Below are 24,892 nucleotides of genomic sequence, written 5' to 3' on the forward strand. Positions count from 1 at the left end.
ACTAAATAACCTTCAAAAGCAGAAGAATCAATGGGAATTAAAATCCCCCATACAAGCAAATTCACACTTAAGCTATATTGATGATGAGATAATATTAGGTACTTTTTGGTGGTCATTTTTGATAATCAATGTTATTTCCTTGGTTTAGTGTTACTCCAGTACCACACATATGTCTTATTCGAGTTGTGTTCAATGCCTCAAGGTTTTTTGTATCAACACTTTCTTACACTGTATCAAGGACGCCAACCAATTCATGAATGTACATTTTCTGTTAACTGTTATGTTGAATATTAGGTTTGATGCATCAAAAGAGATACCAGGCTATAATGGCTATAACCCCCAAAAAAGCTGTCAGAGAGCTGCTGTATATCAATGAACCCCGGTGCTATAACGTTAGGGTCATTGCTGTATTAAACATAATATCTTTGCTGGTGGTTCAATTATCTGACCTTCATAGCACAAGGAGGACTGGAAGCATGGATAACTTTCCCAATGAAAATGCCCAATCGCCCAAACAAAGCCAGAATTTCCAAAAGGCTTCCAGTCACCTGTATCCACATCACTTTTTTTGTTAGCAGTACAAAACAGATGCTTTTAGTAAAAGCTGTTGTTGTTGCCTAGCGACTACTAAAACTCCATCTTAAGCATGATACTCTTTCCTAAAACAACAATTCACAGCTAACAGTTTGTCCTTTCTATTTAAAAACAAGGACAATCCACTGCTGTGACGACTTTCATACCTGCCGGACATATGGAGTCTTTTTTATACTGTCCAAGTCCATTTCAGAGTTAAATTGGGTATTTGATAATTGATTTTCAGTGTTTAAATTGATCCATGTTTTCACTGCAAAGTAATAACTTATTTTCCCGTCTGTGTTATAATAACTTCATAAGGTTGCCTCAGACATATGGTCACCAGCATTCATGTCTAGTGCATAGATCTTGTAGATATTAGAGTCTGATGTACAGGTCCATTTGTTAAAGCATTCAGTTACCCAGAAGAAAGACTTACAGGGGGTGATGCCAGCAAGACCATTTGCTGCTTTATGTTTTGGAGCTGTAAATACAGTCTCTCAAAAACTAGCAGGCTTTGCCCTTGCATTCCTCTTTTCACTGTCACATTTGAAAGAAGTTGATGTTGATATCATGCAGATCTTTATATTTTAGTATGAACTATGATCCGGATGCTGGCAGTGCAGTTTGTTGCTTTATTTTTTAGAACTGCTAATACAGTATACCAGCCAGTCAAAGCAAATAATGCACTGCACTGGGAATCCTCTTCTCATATGGCCAGCAGCTTTTTCTTGCACTATAACTTTCAATTACTAATGCGTCCTCACATATGTTTGACAGGCTGTACGTAAATGGAAGGTATATGTCAGGTGCATGTTGATATCATTACTTGTAGGCGTGGCGAGTGTGACAAAGTAAATGAAGCAACCACGATCTGAACTACAGAGAGAACTACAGAGAGGTCTAGCATATTTTCCCTTTGTTGAGAAAGACATGATGCAACACACACAGCACACAAGATATGATGTTTTAGAAACAGGGCTGCAAGTGATTTACTTCTTGATGCATCCTATATACAGTATATACCATATTCTTTACATTACTGCTGACCATTGACTGAATGTAGCTTAAAAGTCCAGTAGATACTTGAAACCTGTTTGTGTTAAATCTATCAGGACCATCATGTTTACCCTTACTTTTCCTCATTAGTGCCTTACTATAGTGTGTGTTGTGCATTTTATTTGAAAAGTCTACAATGCATTACCACACAAAGACACAACTTTGGCAAAAATGTGACACATGAATTCAATGGCGACTTGGAAGGTAGGAAACAATTTGATTCAATGAAAGTAAAGTACTAGAATATGTCACAGTATACAAACAGAAGCTAAAGGTTACATAGCAATGCTGCCCTGTTAGTATAGCTACAATGCCTCAATTCTGACAGCAGCATATTAAAATCATATTATGCATACTTTTCTTTGATTGCATTGTTGAAAGCTGTTCAAAATGTCACTCTAAACTACCTGCATTACTTAAATGTACTTACATGGTGAGCTACAAGCAGTAAGAACCATGGCAACTGAGCAAGTCAACATATAATCCTGTAGGCACTGTGATTATGGAGACAGAGGCCAGTGTATCGACATTTATAGAGATTTAGTGGACAAAAACTTGTGTGGGGAATGAAAAGCAACAACTTCTTTCTATTTCTGACCATTCAACCAAACTCAACTCCAATCCACGTCAGACCGCCGCATCGGTTCCAGCGATGTTTATGTACAGGTACAAAATAGTGCAAAGGAAAGACGGCGATGCTGCAAGTCTCCCACAGCCGTGTCGTGTCACGTTTCTGTATAAATGCGGGAAATCTTGCTCGCACAGTGTTCCAGCACACTGAAGAACTCCTCCCTGTCCAGTTCTTGAACAGTACCCACATCCTGTGCTCGGCTGTTGACATCAAATCCTGCGGACACACACGGAAAAAAATTTATGTAATGAAGCTCGACAGGAATAAATGATGCAAAATGTGCCCATCATATAACTGTATTGTTATTGTCGTGACTGTATTTTCATTACCTGTAATGGCAGGAAGAGCTGTTTGTGAAGCGGCAACCCCATTGGGATTATTGACTGCTGAAGCAAAGCTCTCACCAAAGGCATCAACTTGCATCAGGTGACACGAGCTGGTCTGTGTAGTGATCCCATCATACGGGGATGAACACAGTATCTTCATCTGACCTGAGAAGTCTACACAGGAAGTGAAATGATTTTTTTTCATCCTATTGTAAAGAAGAACTCAGGTACGGTTAACAGTTCTTGCCTTAAATGAGCCCTTACTGTGTCAGGCTTTAAAAGCAACAGTATACTGCACAAACGAAGAGGGAAAAAAACATGTTTTGATTCCTTTCATGCCTCGTCTTAATTTCAGCATGTTGAAAGTGTTTCTGAACACCTTGTCAACATCACAGCGGCTGTCAAGTGTGGGGGGAAAGGGTGATGTCTATTTAAAGGCGCAGAGTGGAGCTGCTTTATTCTGTCTAACTCAGAAAAATCAGCTGCAACCTGCAGCACATCATAACGATAAGGCGTGATCCACGTGTATGTGTGGAAATGTGTTCAAACAGATTGTCAAGCCCACCCACACATTTGCTAATAGACCCTTCAGATGAGAAACTTGCACTATAAATCTTTTTCCGAAGAACCTCAAAAAAAGAAGTTTGTATTTTCCTGTAAGGTATTTTTTGTCCTTGTTGAGACTAAGATGTCTTCGTTGTAGCTGTATTCAAACTAAAGGAGTAGCTAAAGCCTGGCGATGAACGCACCTGGGGTGTGTTCCAGTAGTTTAGAAGGCTGGCTGGGCTGTTTCACGTCTCGATTGCTCTGCAGAGGCGTCCCATTGGGAGTTTGCGGGAGGCAGGTGGAAGAACAAGGCCCACACTGGTCCCCGGGGAAAAGCTGGTAAGGGGAAGGATCAACAAACCTGAAATATTTCAGACTCAAGTAAATAGACTTGCTTGGTGAATACATGTAAATCACGTGCATTTTAATTAATTAATTAATTCTGTTTAAAAATACAGAATAATTACATTTATCTGCAATTGTGCATCCTTATTATCTGTGCTATTACTTCAACAGCGTTAAGATAGGGGTGATGAACACAACAATAAAAGCTATAACATATAATAGAAATCAATAAAAGCTTTGAGAGGATCATTTAAAAGCCAGTGGACCTTGTAAGTCAATGCCAAATATTCCCAGAATGCTCTGACTCACAGAACAACAACGCCAGTGACCTTGCTGGAGTGTTGCCTTAAAAGTATGCAAAGCAGTGGGCCCTAACAAGATGCTCCACTGATCGTTTGGAATGTGAGTAGAGGAAGGGAACCAGCTTCTATTGAGCCATACATGGAGGCATCCCTGGTCACACTTGAGCGTTCCACCACACGCAAAATCCCAGCCTAGGTACTGCTGTCCCCCTCGAGTACAACAATTCTAATGTGACACAAACGAGGGCAAGTATATAGAAATGCATCCGCTGAACCATCCAGAACCGCCCTGAAAGCTTTGTTTATGAGTCCTAACACCTGATACACACCTGGTTAGATACACCCACGGAGTACAAGGCCTGGGGCCCATGGCAGTGTTGATGAGCAGTGTAGTGTGACTTAATCTAGCACCTCCAAATGCAAAGGCCACAATAAAGTAACACAGTGAGACTCTGAGTGTGAGTACCATTAGACAGAAATAATGTAATGTCAGCAGAATCCTGAGAAACTTTAAAGGCACTAGAGATGCTACTTGATGTAATGTACCCTATATGTCCTGTCTTTACGCACAATAGCAGGTCTATGCCATGGTTTCAAGCATTCATTCATTCCTTTATGCGCTCTTTCTATGGATAATTGGTCAAGATTGCTAATTGTTCCTTCCTTCATTGAAATCATCTAAAAGAGGACACGGACCTCAGCTTCTTTTACTTCATTTAACACAATGTTTTGTCTTATTTTCCACCATTTCTACAGCCCAGGGGGAAAGAAAGCTCATATCCACAATCTAGCCGCACTGACGTCACCAAATCTTTTTTTTTTATCTCAGCTCTTACCAAAAGCACAATTATTAAAGGAGCCAAAGTTCGCTGGTAATATTGTATGCGACCACAGAGACAGAAACATAAAAAGGTCATTTGGATGTCTAAAATAATAATGCCATCAATTTTCTTCTCGAGGACTTGAATGGATCGGAAAAAAAATTATAATCCACTTATTGAATTCCTTTAACTCTGGTGGTGGCCATAGCATCCATCAATAGTGGCGGCTGAGACCAATGAGCTAAGGCGAGTCCCCCTTTCACAGCCAATTGTCTATCCAGGATCCTGCGGTGAATGCTTTACCCTACCGCTGATATGGGAACAATCGCAGCCAGTTAGGAGCTGTGAGCATCTGGCTGCTCTCAACCACAGAAATTCTTTATCTTGTGCTGTAAGGCGTATAGATGAAGGGATATTTTCATGTGGCTTGACTGTGAAAATGTGTTCCCATCCCTAAAAACCTGTAAAACCACTTCACAGAGAGAAACTTTCTGGATCTTTTGCCAGGGTAGAAAATGATGCTTTCTTTGGCAGGTTATTCTAATTATGAGCTTGAATCATGCAGCCATGACAACCATTATTGGATTTGATTGTTTCAGGTCCTCAACAATCTTGAAGGTTACAGTAAATGACCAAGTAGCTCACTGAGAACACCAACCGCTACCTTAGTTTGGTTTTTATTTATTTTAATTCCATACTTTTCACAGAAGAATATCACAAAAACTGCTCTTTTGTATCAGGAAACAACAAAACTTCAGGAGTCTAGATAACATTAAAGACAAAATTGTGCTGCCAAATATAAAGCCATTGAAACTCTATTATCCCCATATCCTTGAATGCTTCTATTAACAGCAAATGTTTTTTTCAGTGTCAAGTTGATTCGTGACACTTCAAAAACTACAGTTGAAAGTTTTCTTTGTTTTTGGGGAAAGAATTGAAGTCAAAGTCAAAAGGTGCAGTTGTATTTCATTAACTACTGTATTCAAAATCATGAGTCACTAGTCGATCATTAGTCAGACCTGATAGAATAAGACAAATCGCCTCAGTACCTGTAATGATCTTGAAAGGAGCACGACAATGCCAGGTGAGGCGTGCTGGAGGAGTCTGGTCCCTGTGGAGCAGCTGAGGAACAGGGAAGACAGATACTTCCTAAATCTTAATGGATAGACCTGCTAGATGTACATGGTTGGAGTATTGCTTGTGCCTTTTAGTTTTTCAGTTTTTATAACAATCATATTCTCGGAAAACTAAGAGCCCGAACACAAAAACACGTACTGGAGTAGGACTCGTGGGACGTGCCGGGGGATGGGTTCAAGTTGGTGTCTGTCCTTGCCAGAGGAGAGAGGGTTGGCTGCAGAGGGTGGATGGTCAAACAGTCCGTCAGTGTGTCCAGGGTTAAATCCACACAGGATTTCATCTAGAGACACGCATTATAGGAAAAAAGTTATCAGTGCTGAAATACATACCAAGTAATTCTATTTTGGTTTCATAAAAGTAGAGTAGTAGCAGCATAGGGGGAGTTGCAGCAGCAGCAGCATTGATTGTGGAATAATCACATAAAATTACTGACAAGGAAAATTGGATTTGTTTTTTTTTTTAGTTTGAAAAAAAAAGTCTGCGTGGGAGACTTAAATGTCACTTTTTTTTAGCAACCACCTCCTGTGGCTGTATCTATGGTGACATAACCTTCACTATGACATGAGAGAAAGAGTACGAATTCCAGGCGGGTTCTAGTCTGAATTGCAACTACTGTATGATAGATTCTATATTAGAACCGGGGCAAAACAGGTGGTATTAAATATAGAATAGGATAGATAGACACGGGCATGTGTTTCAGTATGACGCAGCAACAGTATGTTTGTGCTAACGTGAGTAAATGTGTGAAAAATATTCATCCGACAGCTTTACCACATGGACGTTTGGGCGTACAGTGACCTTGCAGAGTGTTACAATGTGGGATGGAGTGTTGATCAGTGCACAGCAAACACAATCCTTTCATCCAATTAGGGACGAAACGCAGTGGAATCAAAGGAGATATTTCTCTGTAATATTTGCTGTTTCAGTTTGTATGAATCACTAATGAGACTTCAAGTGCTCAAGTCAAGACTTCCAAGTTAAAGTTAAAGTTATCATGAATTATACAAAATATTGTCCAAAATCTTCACGTAGAAGCTGCAGTTATGATGTTTGGTGTTTACCTTCTTCGGTAACTGTCTTTCTTTACTCGAGTGGGATTTGACGTGTTTCCTCAAGGAGCTGGGATCTGTGTAGCGCTTGGTACACCCATGGACCTGACATGCATATGGCTTCTGTACAAAGATGTAGGCGGTTACATATGAAAAACACATGTACAGGTCAGATACAAACACTACATACATGCACAGGGGTATCTATTCTGTTTTGCTCACTCACTGTGTCCAGGTGTGTTCGCTGGTGTTTAGCTCGGTCACTGGAGTTGCTGAAGGCCTTGTGGCATCCTGGGTGCTGACACAGATAAGGTTTCTCACCCGTATGGCTGCGCAGGTGGATCTTGAGGTTTTCCAGTCGAGAGAAAGCCTTCTTGCATCCCTCAAACTGCAACATGAATACAGTAGAATGAGTTCAATGAGTTCAAGTTCAATGTTGGCAGGTTGGAGCCGCAATAGCAGTATTTCCTCAGTGTACAACCACAGAACCCAGAAGGCATTATTATTCAAAAAACGCTTTGTTTTGGAAGTTGGCTCCATCCTTCTGCAAAACCTGAGAACACCCCTGAGCTGATTGTGCTCATACATACCTGGCGCTAGTTGAACTTATTGGCTGGAGCCCGCCACAGATAAATGTGTAGGAGGTGGTGGCGGAGAAATATGGAATACCATAAGAAAGGCTAAAATGACTGCCACTTAGTCTGAAGTGACACTCAGGTAAGCACTAACTGCTTGTTATGTGTCTGACAGGCAGACAGCTGTGAAGCAGTGCCGAGAGGGACAAACATTAAGACTGTCGGCTCCGAGGGGAGAGACGGATACATTAGGATTGGAAACATTTCTGTTCAGTTATTTGTTCACAATAGGATAGCCTGGAGCCTTTTGTTCAGAGGGGAGTTTCTATGTATTTCATTGGATCGACATTGTTGGCAGTATTAATAGAAGAGAATATATGTGTATTAAAAATGTCACATCACTTAACATTGCTCATCTTAAGGTGGATTTGTATTCCTGCACAAACTTTAAATACTCTATCATACTCATACAATTACTGTGATATTGAGCAGATATTGTGAGTATATGTCAAGTCCTTTAGAGACGAGGACGCACACAGCACAACACAATGATTATCTAAGATTTAATTTCTCTAAGATAAAGTCTTCACTGCAAGATTTACAAGTGATCTTTGAGTCATAAATTCGAATATAAATATATATTGTACATATATTTATAAACATATATTTATATATATTTCAAGTGCTACAATTACACCTGATGACTGGCGGTCTCACCAGCAGGTGTCAGTGTTTCTACACACATCACCTCATTGGCGTTTTTGTGTTTTCAGTCTTTTATCTTGCATCACCTTGACAGCGGTTGGTAGCTATCAGTAACAAAAACTTCTTCTTGTAACACTCACAGCGAAGCTCAGACTGAAGAATGAACTCAAATATATCACACACTAATTCACACACCATCTGGAAAATGCAGAGCAGGACTCATTTTGTAGCATCCTGCGATAAAAATGACTTCACTGCTTTGATATGTGAATCAACATGTTTCTGTTGTAACCCTCAAAACGTCGCTCTGCCTCTCTTAAGTTACTTTGGAATGTGCTTACTAAGCTTTACACGGACGACAACCAGACCATGTCCAATTTCTGTTATTCTTCCTCCATGAGTGGATTCCTCGCATAGTGACGATACCACTCAGCCTTCAACGCCAACTCCAAGTGAGAAACTTAAGGCTTTGGTCCCCATTAATAATTCACTTATCACATTTGTCTACATTCCACACAGAAATACTTGGCATTCTTTCACACCAGGTCAGTGCTGCGTCCTGACAACATCTAATAAGACCATAACAAGCCTATTTAGATTTAGAATACAAAAGTTTAAACCCTGTTCTCTATGTTAAATCTATGATTGCAGTCTACAATTGCAAACAATGCCAGCTAAGCTCATCAACCAGACACGCTTTCTTAAGGTCTGACTTAAGGTAAATGCTCTAAATTGGAATCCAAAGAGCAGAGAGAATGAAATGGTAGACCAGCACAAAGTAAGAAAGACAATATCTTTTTAAGATCCCTTCCCACGCACGAGAATAAATCTTCCTCAGGCACTCTTTTCCACTGCAAATACATGCACACGCAGAAGAAAATACACTTGCAAGGATCACTTCTAAATATTATATAAAGACAAAGGGATTAACATTTGACTCAGCGGACACGATAACACAAATGCAGAGTAGCCAGAGACTGCATGATAAATGGTCATTCAGAGGCAAAGTGGGCAGACCAATGAAGATCGACATCAGGTAAAACACTGCCAGCAGCCTGGGGTGGCCGAGGGAAACTCTCTCTCTCTCTCTCTCTCTCTCTCTTTCTCTTTCTCTCTCTTTCCCTTTTTAGCTGTTAGGTCTGGAAGGAAAGCAACACAGCTCTGCGGCGTAGATCAGTGCTGCAGCCAGCGTCTGACGACTCCTGGCTTGTAACTGTTCCCTGGCTGAACAATGGGAGCGGCTGCCTGTGCCAGCTTGGGTCTGTCTGCTGCCCAGGCTCGGTCTGAGGTCAGCTCACTCAGAACTCCATTTTTCTGTCGCAACAATGACTTTTCTACCATCGATGCTGGTTTGCGAATGTGCAATACTGCAAGTAGATTTGTGACAGAAAATAAGATCTAGTTACCGATTTACTGACACACACTGGTTGAGAACTCTTATTGGTTAGAAGACAAGCTTCCATAACAACAATTTGATAGAGACAGAGAGCACTATGTGAGACATAAAGGAGGAAGTACTTCAGGATTCTGGATCAATAAATGGCTCCAGCTATGTGATCATGAGCATGTGGATCGTTGTGATTGATCTGAGCAATAATCATGATTCATTCTAGAATTAAAAGTAAACTATAAAGCAAGTGGATTTGTTTAGCGATGCAGGTTAACTAGAGTAAAAATGTATTTCAAGTACCGAAAAATGTTGCTTCTGGTGACAAAAATCTAATTAGTTCCCACCAAACGACTCAATAGATGGCGGGAAAAAAGGTTGTCAGACCTGTAATCATCACACGACCTTCAGTGGCAATAGAAAGGCTTGAATTACGAGCCGGTGATGCAGGGTTAACAAAGAACTGAATTTCACCGGGAGGGCATGATTGTTTAACTAAATGACTCCAAATGTGAATAAATTCCGAGTACAAAATAATTGGATGCAATCGTTTAACCACCTGCCACCGTCTTGACTGGATATGTGCACAGCTGAACCCTAACTGAAAGGTCATTTAAAGTGTTAAATCGGTAGAAGAATAACACCAAGAGCGGCAAGTTGCAATTCATTATTTAGCTGCTAATAACAGGAGCAAATGCAAATGCTGCATATCGAACAATCACAATAAGTATAACATTTCATCATTTCACGGTTGGTGGTGCTGACTCACAGCGGCTGTAGTAATCTGGGACGTGGGTTGTATACGTTATGTTTCAGGGGCCCGTATGTTAATGACAGACACAAAACGCACAGGTGAGTGAAGCATATGTTAACGAGCCGCTCCGTCATCATAAAACCGGTTGTGAAATGACAGGAACATGTCCGCGCTTGCCCTATATGTTCACAGTGTAACGAGAGCCGCCTCATTGTTCTGCTGCTGGCTCACACCTCATTTAGCAGCCATCACTGCATTCACCCGTCAATCAAAATGGACTACACACACACACACACACACACACACACACACACACACACACACACACACACACACACTGCATCGTCTCATTTGTATGATGGATTCTATGAAAAACCTGCTGCACGCTTGTTAACATTTGTCAATCATACAGAGACAAACTGTCAATTTTGAAGTGGTGGACCACATGTTCAGACGTTCTCTCTCCGCTCTGAATCAGAGTCAGTGAGTCATACTAAATACCCTATAAACTAAAGTAACTTGGTATCGATTCCTTTTTTTGGCAACAGGTCATAACTGCAAACACTTTCCTCATTATGAGTTATTATACAGTACAAAAACACATCCAACAAAAGCAGCCCCATGGCAACAGAGCCAGCTCCAGCTAATAAGTAAGTATTTTGGTACAAAAGGTCGACTGCAGGTATGCAAGCAGTTAATTATTGACTTGCTGAAAGCAGCGACGCGGCCACTGGGCTCGTCTATTACTCATCTAGTTCTCGAGTGTTTTCCCGGCGGGAGTGTTGTGACGACTGAGCCGTTTACATCATTTGTCTGCATTCTTGACCTTTTTTATATTTAAAATAAGATACGGAAAGCTCCAGAGTCTCATTACACAGCGACATATGGCTCATCTGTGTGAGAAAGCAGGGGAACATCTCTATTCAGGCCGGTGGACACAGCTTCATTTAACCAGCCAGAGGCAGGCAGACGAACAGGGCATCACCTTCCCAACACCGTGGCCAAGTTTGTCAACATGACGGCCTGGCAAACCTCCGGCTGCTGCCAGGCCCTCGAGAGACGTATAAAGTGTGTGCGATCACCTTTAATAGCTACACAACTGAGTCAAAGTCAATTCACACAGAGCTCCACTTAAACGCTCCAGTTAAAAGAAGAGCGAGGACACGAGGCCCCAAAGCACTCGGAACAGGTTTCGAGCATTTTGCATCAGTGATGCGTGCATGAAGAAAAGAAAACATTTGCTTGGTTTGTTTGTTTGATGTACCGTGCATTTGTTGGGTTTCTCCCCTGAATGGACCCTCATGTGGATAAGGAGCTTGTATCGGGCATTGAAGGGCTTGAACGTGCGCGGACACCCGGCCCAGTAACATGTGAAGTCCTCCGCCTTGCGCTGGTCCACATGTTGCTTCTCTATGTGCCTCACCAGCTCCTCCTTTTGGTCGTACATCACACTGCAGTCCAACCACCTGCAGCAATGCCCCCCGATGTCTTCCGTCTCTCCCTCTTCTTCCTCCAGCATGGGCACCTGGGGCAGAAAGCTCACCCCGTGCCTGGGAGGAGCGGCGGGGCCCTGACAGAGAGCGTCCCAGTGAGGGGGCTTTATCTGAAAGTGACGTCTGCGGAGGTGGACGTGCTGGTGGGAGTGGTAGGGCGGCGGGGGCTCCTGCGGCGTGGCAGCTGCTTGGAGAGCATTCAACAGCGCTGGCGGTAAATGCAGAGATTGTAGCAGGGTGTTGCTGTGTTGGCTGCCATTATCTACAATCTTCTCCAGTGCGCCTCCTTCCTCGGGGAGGCAAGGCTGCTCCACCGCCATGTTCGCCATCTGGCTCTCCAGACCTCCTCCCTCTGCCAGACTCTGCATACGGCCGCACTCGGTCAGAGGGGCCAGAGCTTGGGAAGAGCCTGGCACGGTGAAGGGACTGACGTGAGGGATACAGTGTCCTCTCACACCCAGGAAGTGACCGTATCCCTCGGGCTGAAGCGGAGAGAGAGTGGGGTGGGAGGACGGCGAGCTGCGGGAGCCGTTGATGTACGCCACCAGAGAGGTAGGCGAGGTGCGTATGATGGAGTTGAAATCGATGCCCATGACGTCGGACAGAGGGGACAGGGAGAGCGCTCGCTTCTTGGAGTGAGACTGCTTGGGGCTCCCGGCTTCGCCCGTGAAGAGGTACGAGGGCAGGGAGGTCGACGTGCTCGTGGTGCCGGACAAGGCCGTGCCAGAGCAGCCGCTGCCCTGCTCACTGGCCTGGGCGGAGCACTGAGGCGGACACAGCGGGGGAAGGATGCGGTAACCGTAGGGCCACTCGTGTCTGCCACTGAACATGGACTGCGTCTCAGACAGACTGAGGGTCGTGGACGCCAGGGACTCTCTGGACAGCAACGACCTGGAACACAGTTTAACCATATCAATCTAACCGTAACAGCTTTTAGGAGAGCTTGTTGTCATGTGATGTCATTGCTGCTGCGCCCCCCCCCCCCCCCCCCCCCCCCCCACACACACCTTGCTTCAGTATAGGGAACCAGAGCATTCTGTGGGTGCGCCACTGCAGGACCTGAGACTGGACCCAGCTTCTCTACAGTAATGGGACAACTGGTCACTGTCAGGTTTGCACCCGTTGGCTGGCCAAGAACCTCCATAGGTCCAGACACAGAGCAACCTGTTGGACACAAAGCATCAAAAAGACCATTCAATACTTATTAATTCTTTAAGTATTTGTTTTACTACAGGTATAACTTGCCAATCCCAATTTGGTCTAGTTTAATAGAGGCCTACATAAAGTGGAATTCCCCCCCTGCCATCCACTTTCTGCTCTGTTAAACACTAATGAGCTTTTCAACTCCTTTTCCTTGGTTGAAAGTTTAAGGACAAGCTCTCCGCCTCGTTAATTATCAATAAATAAGAGACCAGGGCGGGAGGGAGAGGCCGCCTGTATGAAGATGTGCACGTAAATGAATTGTGGTTTGGGTTAGATGAAGTCATTTCATAACAACGGCCATGTTATGTTGTGGTAAACAATCTCGGTGGTCAAATGTGTTCCTCTTGCCGTTGTTACCTTTGAAGCTGCTGTTAGAGGAGGACAAGCCCGTCTGCGTGGTGGCCAGATGATGTGGAGCCACGTTCAGCTGCTTCCCGCTGGTCAGCACCTGCCTGCGGAGGCTCAGGGTCGGGAGGAACACAGGGTTCCCGCTCTGTTTCCCAGAATTGAAAGAGTGCTGGATGCCTCTTTTCACCTTCTCCATGGGCGACGACAACGAGGGGTTAAAACTGGCCCGTTGTTGGGGGGAAACACTGGCCCGCATGGGTAACCTGACGGATGACGGGGACCTCTGGTGTCCTCTGATCATGCTGAGAGACGGGGACGCGCTGCAAGGAGACACCAGGAGCTGACTGCCCTTTGCATTCATGGCTCAAAAACTCCACACTCATGAGGAGGAGAGGCGGGGCGATGCAGGGGCATTGCTCATTATTGTGTTTGTGTAAAATCTGATTTACACAACAAAGTCCACTGATCATACCTGAGAAACCAGACAAACACATAAACACCTCAAATATAATGAGAACGATTCAGGAAAAGCACTTGTAGCAACTTAGCAGTGAGGACATGATGACCTCAGAGGGACATCATCTACTTTGAAGGAATTCCATCATTGAGGAGTATAATTAGGTTATTGCCATCATATTGAATACTGAGATTTTGAACAAACTTAGACTTTCATTTTCTATCGCAAACAACGCAAAAGGAGCTTATACAGTAAAGCTACATTCAGCACAACATTAGGAGCGCCCCGCTGTTTTCCAAATCGTCCGGGCGGATTAAGTTGATGTTTTGACATATATGCGTAAAAACGGCGCAATCGCCAGAATCTTCGCAAGTTGCGTTTTTCGGCAAAACAAAAAAAAAGTGTCAAAGTATGTTGGACTCACCTGTTTCCGTCGTGGCGACTCACTTTCTCCCTTCTTTAAAGTGTGAACCTGTCAGGATGAATGGCGGATCCAAGGTGTCCGGCAGTGACATGGAGGCAGGGGAGGATCTGCGCACTTAGAGTCTGGGACATTTGCGCAGAGGAGGATCTGATCTGCTTCTGGTCCCTCCTCACTCAGTCACTCACTCTGAGCTCATCGCTTCTTGAACTTTGCTCTTCTCTTCTCTTTGCCCCTTTTTGCCCTTCAAAGGCTTTCCCCCCTTTCTTCTTCCCTCTGTTGGACGCGCGTCCACGTTTACGCATAAATCCCAGCGTTCCTGTGCGTATGATTGTTTTTACGCCTGCTTTTTTTTTTTTTTTTTTATAGCGTCAATCGTAGTGAGCTTCAGTATAAAACTAATCATAATTATTAGCTTGTAAAATAAATGACTTCTTACCCTTAATTGCAGGAATATATAATGAGTAATATTTGTCTTTGTACTATTCAGTATTTTTTTTTTTACAGCTGCTTTATACTTTGAGAGATTCTATTTGAACCTTCGTTAAGTTGGGAATGTGTGAACTTGACCTATGAAGAATGACATTAATTCATTTCTGAGGAGTGTTGCAGCTCTTAACCAACGAATCCACACACACACACACCCTCTATTCTCTTCAGCTTTTAAGGCAAGAATTTAAAACTTGGACACATCTTTTATTCTGTAAAATCACCATGGGTGTCTTACCTCTGACCTTGCATGAATCTGCTACCTGCTCATTTCCTCACAACCCTCCGCTCCTCCTCTCTCCACCTCTGCTAGAGCCTCATTGTTTGGCACTTTTCTCCAGCCTGCTGGAGTGTTTGCACTGTGGATCCTTGCTCCAGGTTGGCATGGAAACCGTGGTGTTTATAGGAGGAGGAGGAAGGTGGCTGTAAGCTCTGAGAACATGCAAGACGAAGGGACTCCACAGTGCTCCACAGTCTGCTATAGTGCACTGGCAGACAGAGAAGAAAGCCACATAATGAAAACACAAATGGACATATAGGCTCAGCTGAGTCATGTGTGCTCAGCTGGGATTGATAAAGCATTGATAAGTCAGGCATTGATCCGATTGATGTATTGTGGCAGCATTAGGTGCAGGAATTTCTCCTCCCCCCCCTCAATTTATTTATATATATGCTCTTTCAGTCAATAGACCGGGGGGAAATATGGACTTCAGTTTGTGCCTTTATAAAAAGATACATAGATACAGATGATTGATTAGTGAGTTTGAATATTTACAGCATTAAACAAACCCATAATCACACATGGTTCACTTCCTAATGTCCAAATCTTTGATCGAATAAATTGAGATCTTGAATAAAGTAGTTACCTCTGGTGGTTCCAAATAGACATTTATTTACAGTGATACACTTAAATATGTCATTCTTGTTGGCTCAGTCGCTGTTTCCAGTATGTTAGGTCATTATAATATCAATGAACTATGAATCAATATAGTATTATCCCCTTATTTTCCCTGTTTTGCTCTGAATATGTAGCAAAACATCATTATTGTGTTCTATCAAAGAAAGAAGTGCTGCATTTCCCCTGCGTAAATATTCTTGTATGAAATGTTCTCTCTTCTGCCAGCAGGGGGTACTATTGCTACACCATTGAATTGAACAGGAGGGGGGCACAGATTTCCTTGCAGATAAACGAATAACAAAACAAGGCATGTAAATGTTTAGGAAAGGACCACAGTGCGATGCATGTGGAGGTGGCACAGATGAGAGCGCTCCGTGTTTACATGATTACAGGGAGCGGCGTGCAGCTTCGGTGGGATCTGTTTACCTCAAGCGGTGACCCGCTGATCCGCTGATCCGAGTGTGATTTGGCTTCATCTCTTGGCCGAGTCGGTCACAGTGTGTTTCCAAATGTCAGAGTGTATCAGGACGCAAAAAAGCAGCTGAGCTGGAGGCAGAGCAACAGCGCAAGATGCTCGCTGTTCCTCTCCATGACACACACACACGCGCGCACGTGACACACGCAGCAACTCTTTCATCTTTATCATCTTAAACTGTTTTATTACCATCTAGGTCAAACTTAAGATGTTTTTTTTCTTAAGATTACTGCAGTTCAGATCCTTTCCTTTGAGTCTTTCTACACCGAAGTATTGTGCTGACGGATGTGATGAAAGAATTTCTAAAAAAAAAAAACCTGGAAAAGAGGGAGAGGAGTGAAGTGAAGCCAGGAGCGGAGGAGTGCAAAAAAAGGACTTGATGGAGGAGGGAGGGCAGGGGGGGGGGGGGATAGATAGCAGTGTTAACCATTTCTGAAGAGCTCCATTTGTAGCTGTGTTAATGCTCTAATAGACTCTCCGCCACTTACAGGATCCATTTCCCACTCTTGATGACAGCCTCAGCACTCCTGGAAGTGGCAAAGCATTCATTCTGGTGTCAAGATGAGAGATCGTTGGTGATTTCTCTTGAAGTTATGCTGCAATAGTCACTTAAGGTAATGCACACCCCCACGGACCTGTGATTAATTAATCCGCTTTTGATTTGCTAATGTCAGATCGAGTCAAACACAAGGTTAGTTGAGGCTGAGTCAATCCTTTTACTGCGGAAAGAAGTGCGGTGACTGGGAGATATTAATTTATTGGTATCATCCCTCATTATAACAGCTCCTATTGGCCTGAGGCGCCACACATGCACTCACACGCAGCGTATTAATACACACAAAAAAAAACATTTTTACACACGTGCCGATAAGTGAGATTGCAAAGTTTCCCAGCAACATCAAAATCGGTCATGTTGTTGCATAGTCGATAGTGTTAAAGTGCAGCGTAATAACTTCTGAACTCCACACGCATTAGCCTCCCCCGAGTCGCACGAGACAGGACAGGAAGGAGAAAAGAGCCATTCATTCATCTAATTCCTCTGCTCCTCCACTGTCAGCGCCAACACCCAGATGAAGATGAGTGTGAGAGAGATGGGCTTCTGAGCAGCTCCCACCTTCATCCATCAGTCGCTTTTGACTTCTCTAATAACCTTTAGGAGAAGTGATGTCTAATGAAAAAGAAAGGACAGCAGGGAGCGATGGATCCAGGTCTTCTCCGGGGCGCTATATGGTCTCCTCGCTGTTATCGTTCTGAACGGGAAGACTCTAATAAAAGATTGCTGACACGACGTGTTCAAAAACAGCTGCGAGGCCACGGGCTTGTTTTTAATTTGAGCACACATTCAGGGCGAAGCCTAAGGGTGTAAGTGCTGCAAGCGCCCTCTCTCTCTCTTTCTCTCTCTCTCGCTCGCTGCTTTTTTGGATGTTATTAACACCGCCGCTCTGCAATCTCGTCTGCGATGATGTCTAAATGCTGGAGTGTAATCAGAGTGCAGAGTGTGACAGCCATTAGACACATTTCCCAGGGCTCCAGTGTGAAAACGGCGAGTGTGAACTTGTGAGACTATAGAGAGTTGAGGATTTAAAGGGTCTCATTCAGCCTCTGGGTCAATCAGGAAAGGACTGACTCGCCTTGGTGGACATTTTGTAACTTTCTAGAGTTTATTAAGAGCACTTTTCAAACCATCTCTATGGATTTATCAGTTATTTCTACTTGAATATAAAGTTGCGCTCATCTTTCCAATGTATAGAATAACAACAGCGTGTTTCATATCGCTTGAGCACGGTTTTAATTTCCCACGTTGCAAAAGTAAAATAGAGTAAATAATCTCATCAAGCACAATTCATCAAGTCTCTTTTTAAAGTAATGAGTCTTAGTAGTGTGGTGTTTATTTTCAGTTAGAGATGACACGTGAGATTGAATGCTTTGACACGTTAATGGTGTAAACATCATTATGATTAAAGATAAGAGGAGTCTTCATTACTCACGATTCAGTTTAGGTGTGAAATATGTTTGAGCAGGGAGATTCAGTCGTAGTTCAGTGTGTTGTAGTTCAGCCGGTCCGTTTGAAAGAAGTCCGACTAAGGCAGATTGTTGTTTAAGAGTGAACTTAATCTCACGTGATCCATCTTTGACCCGAGTCCAAAACATGCAGGAACAGACGCAGCGATCACGTTGTTCTAAAGACGTGAACCCCTAAAAATGAGCTGAATCGGGATACAAATCACCAAATCTCAACTACCTTTAACTTCTTAATGTCAGAGATTTCATTGCAGATATAAAACTTAACAATCCTAAAACTGAATGATTCATTATTAGCTTTACGGTCGGATCGTGATCTGTTGTTGATTTCCTCACTACTTTTAGAAACCTTGTTGCACAGCTGTAGTTATCATAATTCATGTACATTGTGTGTGCGTGTGTTCGCGCACGTTTGTGTGTGTGTCCTTTGATCGTAGAGGTCCAGCTCCACAAACAAGACATCCTGGAAGGTCCAGACATGGGAGGGCGTGTCATTAGACCCCTGCCTGGAGCCCCCTGGTCAGCCCCTTCCAACATCTGTCTTCATTAAAAAAAGCTTTCTCTCTGAGCAGATGGTCATTAATAGCGCCCCCCCCTCCTCGCACACACACACACACACACACACACACACTCACACACTCTCTTCTTAGTCCTGCACCCTTGTTGCATTAGGACACTACCTAGAGGACACCCAGCGCCCCTCTAGGAGCCCCAGTGAACCCCAGAGAAGAAGAAGAAGAGGAAGGAGGCCCTGTAAGGCTACCTGGTAATGATCACTCTAAGGGCCTCGTAAATCTTCCATCGGAAACCTTCCAGAACAACAGTGTGACGTATGGAGATGCTCCGTGTCCTGTGGTTATCAATACATCAAATCGCGTGTCAATCGTTAGGATAGTCTGGCACAGGTGATACAAATGGCTCCCTAGAACTTCTCTCCTCCGCCTTTCTGACCTGACCGCTCACTGGTTCTTGTTGATTCTGCGTGTCGGGGAAAAGTTCAGATTCAGATTCTTCCAGTTTTCTGTATCCATAGCAACTATGATTGAGAACGTGGTTGTTCACAGCGGTGCATCTTGGGGATAAATAAGGAAACGGTCCGGTTATTAGAGATAGCTGGGGTCAATAAAACAGATGCTTAGGTGATTAGATCTCCATCCTGTCACCCTATGCTGGTCAAAACACAATCCATCTTATTGTTCTCCGTTTTATAACAATGCTTTATACTTTCTAGTAATTAAACAAAACAGCGATACACTAAGATTCCAGCTGAACAGACAAGGTCACAGACTTAACGACTGGGCTGTCAGGGGTGATCTGTAAAGCTGTGCTTCTCCCATCTAATAGGGAGATGAGAAGCGTCAGTGTTATGTACGTTTTGGTAGAGATGGTCTCATCGCCCCAAACCTCCAGCGGCAGCCACCACGGATCCCAATTATAGCGGTAATCACTCCCTAGCTGAGCGAGGTTTCAGACAGGGTAAAGTATTATCCATCTTCATCATATTCATTATCAAGCTGCAGACGCAGGTGTCCCGGCCTCCCACTGCTACACACCATTAGTGAGTGATAGACGGTGTGACTAACGCCTTTATGCTACAGGACACACGTAGGCACGGTACAGGGAGAGGAACAATATAAATACGTGTGCATCTTTGTGTCTGTTTTGCTGAGATGTGGTCATTAATGTCAGAGGAATCAAGTCGTCTGCAGTATGTGTCGATGTCAAAGGTCACGCCAGGCGCTTCACAATACGTCATTTGTGCTGTATTGATTGTGTTCTGCTGCGTCTCTAACAAGTAGACAACTCTATCAGCGTGACAGACAGATGTTATGTAGTCTCAGACAAAGACGGGACGAGGAAAGGGGCACGGCGGAGTGGCAGGTAGGGATGCCATTCATCCGTCCGTCCGTCTATCCGTCCGTCTGTCTGCCTTCCACCCACAGGAACACTTAGGGTGAAAGTGCAGCTTGTTCCCCCCAGCTGGAGGCGACACCGTCCGGTCACCCTGCTCACACTGTAGGGGGTGCTGTGCTCACATCAATCACCTCAATTACCTTCTTCTCTTTCGGGTTGTTGTAGCTTCGAAACCTGTCGCTCAGTTACTGTAAAAGCTCGTGAGATTTCAAAAAAAATTCCTGAATGCATTACGGGGGGGCGGGCCGGCGCTCGTATCCTCTGGCACCTGGTCCAGGTCGTTCTATTAGGCGGATCCATTTACATATAAATTGAACACGCCGTAATAGGGCACCTCCTTAAACTCATCTGTCTCACTGCTCTATCCCATTATCTGTCTTGCATACTTCAATAAGCATTTAATTTCTGCCTTTAACGCCGTCTTATGTTTCATTATGTTTTCCATTGTTATTTATTAAAAGCTGTTAACTGATAACGCCCACGCGCGCCGCCCCCTTTTTCTGTGCGACACACCTATTCCGCTGCGTTCTGGGCGGCGGTGTAACCGGAGGTAAAATGGGAAATGTTGAAAATTCACCGGAATATGAAAAGCAATCATATTTTCTGTATCAGTAAGCAGGTCTGTGCTAGCTGGGGGTCATTCTTGCTCTCTGCTGTTGCTTCGGGAGGCATTTTGTAAGAAAGCCCAAGGCTCACCTAGTTAATTAAGTTTTTTCCGCCATTAGAGGGATGAAACTTGTGATTTTGCTCCTCCGCAATGCTAATTCTGCATCAGAGGTCGACGCTGCGTGACGCCCCGGTAAGAGGGTTGATTGATAAGTTCAGAGAGAGAGAGAAAAAAAAGAATCAAACTCTGATGTGTTGCAGTTATTTATTCTTTCAGCGTAATCTCCTTCCAGCTCGACGCGCTGCCAATGGTGCTGGCAGGATCTTAACGCAGTCCATTTCTTGGCTGTCCAAAAAAATCTTCTAGAAGCTTATGTGACATCATCATCTGAGGCACACAAGAAAAAAAAAAGGGTTCCAGCTTAAGATGCTTTCATGTTTAGGAAGGGGCGAGAGTCTGCGGGGGCAAATCAGGTGAGGATAGTCTCTGCATGTTGGCCTAGTTAGTCCATCTTATAACTCACAGACTCTGGAGTGCCTCTGGAATTTGTATGTTATGCTCATGAAGCTCCAGTGAATATAGCTGATATGCAAATAAGCCAATAAATTATATTGCTTCCAGAATTATGGTAGGAATATAAGTCCCTACCTCTCTTACATACAGTATGTGTCAGGTTCAGAACATATCAATCATGCAACAAAGGGTATATAATAGTGATAATTAAAGGTATAGACGCGGTGTGAGTAATATGTGGGTTATTGTTATGGGTAATGTAAATGGCCCTTCTGTCATTCAAAAGTAACAATATGAAAGTATGGAAAGTAGCTGAGAGAAAGTTCTTGCAGCACTTGAACTGTGCGGAAATCCAGATATAGAAACACGTGGGCGTTCGTTTGTGCCTTTAACCGCTGTAAAGGAGGTAAATTAAGAGGTAACACTGGCAAAGGTGAGATCCTTATACCAACGCTGAAAGAAAATCGATCCCAATCCTATACGGGAAAATGTGGCCGGAGAGTCGTCCCCCCCCCCCCCCTGACTTCCCAAATCTACTGTTATATTTTTTGCTCTTGCCTGAGTGAGAATTTCCTGAAAAATTGACACGTTATTCAATATTTATCATTCAAAAGGCGAGAAGTTTGGCCTGGCAACTGAGCGCTGGAGAGACACCACCTGTCTGGAAAACACTTCAAGGCATTTAGAAAGCATCCATCTGCAGGGGCCAGCGTGTTTGAATAGATTTAGAGCACACAGCCCGAATTGAACCGCTTAAAAATGCATCGTATTATTATTTTGGTTCAAATAAAGCAACAAAAGATGAAATCAAATTTTAGGATAAATGTGTTTTGTGTGATTATGCACACGCACACGCACACAATGCGCGTATTGATCCAAAAAAGGAGAAAATTCCACAGTTAAGGTTAGAAAAGGAACAAATCCAGACTCAAAAGCAGAGAAACTAAAACACACATGAGTCCAATAGATTTAAATGAGTTCTGAAGATGCAGCGACTTGAATTACATGGCAAAAACCTCCTCCCACAAGTCTACGGAACACATGTAGATAAGCCGGGAAGAATCACACAAACCCTCCAGCGCCTCTGCAAGGGTAAAAAAGCAGACGCAGTATTTCATGACAAAGGAGACGGGATCTGCATTTTCTCTCCTGAATACGAGGCTTAGAAAAAAAAAATGGCTGAACTCATTTCTCAGCTCCCCCAGACAGCTGGAGATACTGTAGTTGACTTTCAGCCCAGGAAGAGACATGTTTCTAGGTGAGACGTCTGTCCTCCCTGCAGGGGTATTTACAGGAGACTATGACTCGTCCTTCGTCTGGCCCCTTTTTTCCCGGGGCCAAGGAGGCGTAATGCTCCAGACAACGCAGCTCCCAGGGTCACGGGCACACGCAGACCCCTCTACCACAACACGAAGGCTGCTTACCTACCGTGGAAGCACCTGAACACATCTCAAGGCTCACTTTTCCCTCCGCAGGCAGTATTTAAGCATTTCGTCACAACAAATGAGACTTTTTGAGCTTGAATCTGTTTGATGTAAATCCAGGCTTTGGTTGAGCATGGAAGCACAGCAGTGATAATTTATAAATGCAAGGATGAATACAAAAGATGCAACAACACGATAAGCAATAATACACACACGTAGACAAGCGGAACTGATCGGCATCCAAATGTGTATTTTAGATCTTCTGATTCTCTTTTTTCCTCTTTGCAAATAACTGATTGTAATAAACAAAATATGTTATTGTATTGTTTAACTGTAGGAGTTAACAGGTTTGAATATCAGGTTTGCATTCGCACCATTTAGATTTTACATGTGTGTAATTAGGAAACAGAGAACAGAGATGATGATGATGATGATGATGTCGATGTCGTCCTTAGTTGTTACAAGGCTGTGCACACGTTTAGGTGTTTCCTGGAAGAGAAAGCTATTGCATCAAATGACGCAACGCTCAATTATTCCCAAACGAGGTGGTGCATCTTTATATCATATCTTCTTTTGTATCGTACTCATGAGTCACCCATGTGCATTCTGGCCTACAATTATGGTTCTGCACAGCTCACTGAGAGGATCTGACCTCAGGGGTCAAAGGGAGCGACATTATAATGCTGCTTTAATGATCTTTGCACACCAGATTGACAGTGAACGGTTGTGTTAACTGTGTCATACTTGTTAACAGAGCAGGGAGGCCTCATTATCCCACCTGACTCACCGTTACAGAGAAAAGAGCCACAGCAGAATAATCATGATGATAATGAACATTTAAGTGTTAAAAACTACTGGCTACAGTTTGAAAAATAGAAGTTCGCTACGTCAAATTCTATAGACGTCAAACTGCATCCTCAAGCAGCAACAGGAAGTAACCCGTCTGATGTCTTTGAGGCCCTTTTCCTTGTCACTACATTTCCCTCTACATCCATTTTCACATGCTAAATATCGCTCCCCGAGAGCAATAAACTGAATTTAATGTGCAAAGTTGATGGCGTCCCCATTTAAATGAATGTATGACGCAAACTGAATGTCATGACAAGCGTCTTATGAACCGATACAGTGATGGACAGGCTATCGTGTTGTTTCGGGGGAGGCCAATAATGCGGCGCTACCGGCGGAGAAAACTCCCCTGCACTTTATGAAACTCATATATCAGAGATAATAGCTTGTAAAAACCTTCCTAGCTCCGCTCGTCCTTTTTTTGTATGCAAAATGAAATTAATACGCAAAAAAAAAAGCAGAACGGTGAATAATCACTTGGCCGTCCTTGAGAAACACACAAACCCAGGGAAGTTTTTTTTTGAACAATACTCGCCAGCTTTGTTAATCTACAACCCACTAATGGACGGACAAATTTGCATGCATGCATACACACACACACGTGCACAGCTGCACACGCACGCCCACACACACACTCGCGCATTCGTAGTGTTAGAGAAGTGGCGGGGAGAGCTGTTGATCAGTACCACGGATGAGAGTAATAGATCCGTTTAGCGTTAATCAATGTCGCTCACAGGCTCATTGAGCAGTGCACTCACCATAGCCTGCATCCTGCTTTTGTGTCAGCGAGCCTTTTAATCTAATTGGACATTAAACTCCTGTCATTATTCCTCAAGCCCTGAGACTTATTTATGGCTCCTCTGCTTGCTTGTCTTTACCTTTTCATTACAGCATGCCAGTCTGCATCAGCAAACTCATTAAAGCAAATGAATCAAAGGAGAAAGCTGATGTGTGGCTGAAAAGTGTAATTTAATAAATGTGTGTTGGGCTGCGCCACTCAGCACATCATTCATGTTGTTTACGGGCTGTAATGTCTTAGCAGGTGAGGGCACTTTAATAATAACAGCCTCTCACAAAGGCAAACATCTCCGCTGCATTTGAATACGCCGACCTGAAGGAAGCCGCAGGATTATCAATGGCAAACACAGGCGGCGGAGAAGCTCGCTCTTATTATGAAGCTTTCACATGTCTCTGTTCTTTTGTTCATGTATCAGCTAGTGTGGAGAATCTACATGATGTGTGAAAGTTGATTCTTGGGATGAACTTCACCAGGAGGACATCTCTCTCTCTCTCTCTCTCTCTCTCTCCCTCTCTCTCTCTCTCTCTCTCTCTCTCTCTCTCTCTCTCTCTCTCTCCCCTCCCCCCCCCCCCCCAAGGTAAACTCCAATATCTCTAATGACCAGAATGCCACAATAGTCATCAGTAAAACACAACCTGGCTTAATTTAACTTAAAAATACAGACAAAATAAATAAAAATAATAATGCAGTCCTCAAGCATCCTGATGTGTACAGAAACTAATTACATGAATATGAATACATACACTTGAGTCTTGATTCATTATCCTTGGTGA

At 43.6% G+C, this 24,892-nt stretch overlaps 1 protein-coding gene across 1 annotated transcript; it reads right to left on the bottom strand.

The window, feature by feature from the left end:
- Positions 1-1,555: 1,555 nt before the first annotated feature.
- glis3 (GLIS family zinc finger 3) lies at positions 1,556-14,344 on the bottom strand. Its single transcript, XM_076163565.1, has 11 exons — positions 14,136-14,344; positions 13,264-13,726; positions 12,711-12,867; positions 11,475-12,594; positions 7,016-7,177; positions 6,802-6,912; positions 5,879-6,020; positions 5,653-5,725; positions 3,339-3,496; positions 2,593-2,763; positions 1,556-2,479 (listed from the first exon to the last, which is right to left on the bottom strand). Exons 2-11 carry the CDS (start codon positions 13,613-13,615, stop codon positions 2,358-2,360), a joined length of 2,568 nt encoding a protein of 855 aa, XP_076019680.1. The 5' UTR covers positions 13,616-13,726; positions 14,136-14,344; the 3' UTR covers positions 1,556-2,357.
- Between the last annotated feature and the right edge of the window lie 10,548 nt (positions 14,345-24,892).

The sequence above is a fragment of the Genypterus blacodes genome, unplaced genomic scaffold (assembly GCF_046128005.1).
Source record: "Genypterus blacodes isolate CSIRO-AG114 ecotype Tasmania unplaced genomic scaffold, CSIRO-AGI_Gbla_v1 ptg000133l_1, whole genome shotgun sequence".
Lineage (NCBI taxonomy): Eukaryota > Metazoa > Chordata > Actinopteri > Ophidiiformes > Ophidiidae > Genypterus > Genypterus blacodes.

Excerpts from the sequence above, each read along its gene's own strand:
- glis3 (XM_076163565.1), bottom strand. The coding sequence starts at position 13,615 with ATGAATGCAAAGGGCAGTCAGCTCCTGGTGTCTCCTTGCAGCGCGTCC. Across the intron at positions 7,178-11,474 it reads AGAAACCCAACAAATGCACG|TTTGAGGGATGCAAGAAGGC; the intron begins GTACATCAAACA and ends TTCATGTTGCAG. Across the intron at positions 2,480-2,592 it reads AGCTCTTCCTGCCATTACAG|GATTTGATGTCAACAGCCGA; the intron begins GTAATGAAAATA and ends GTGTGTCCGCAG.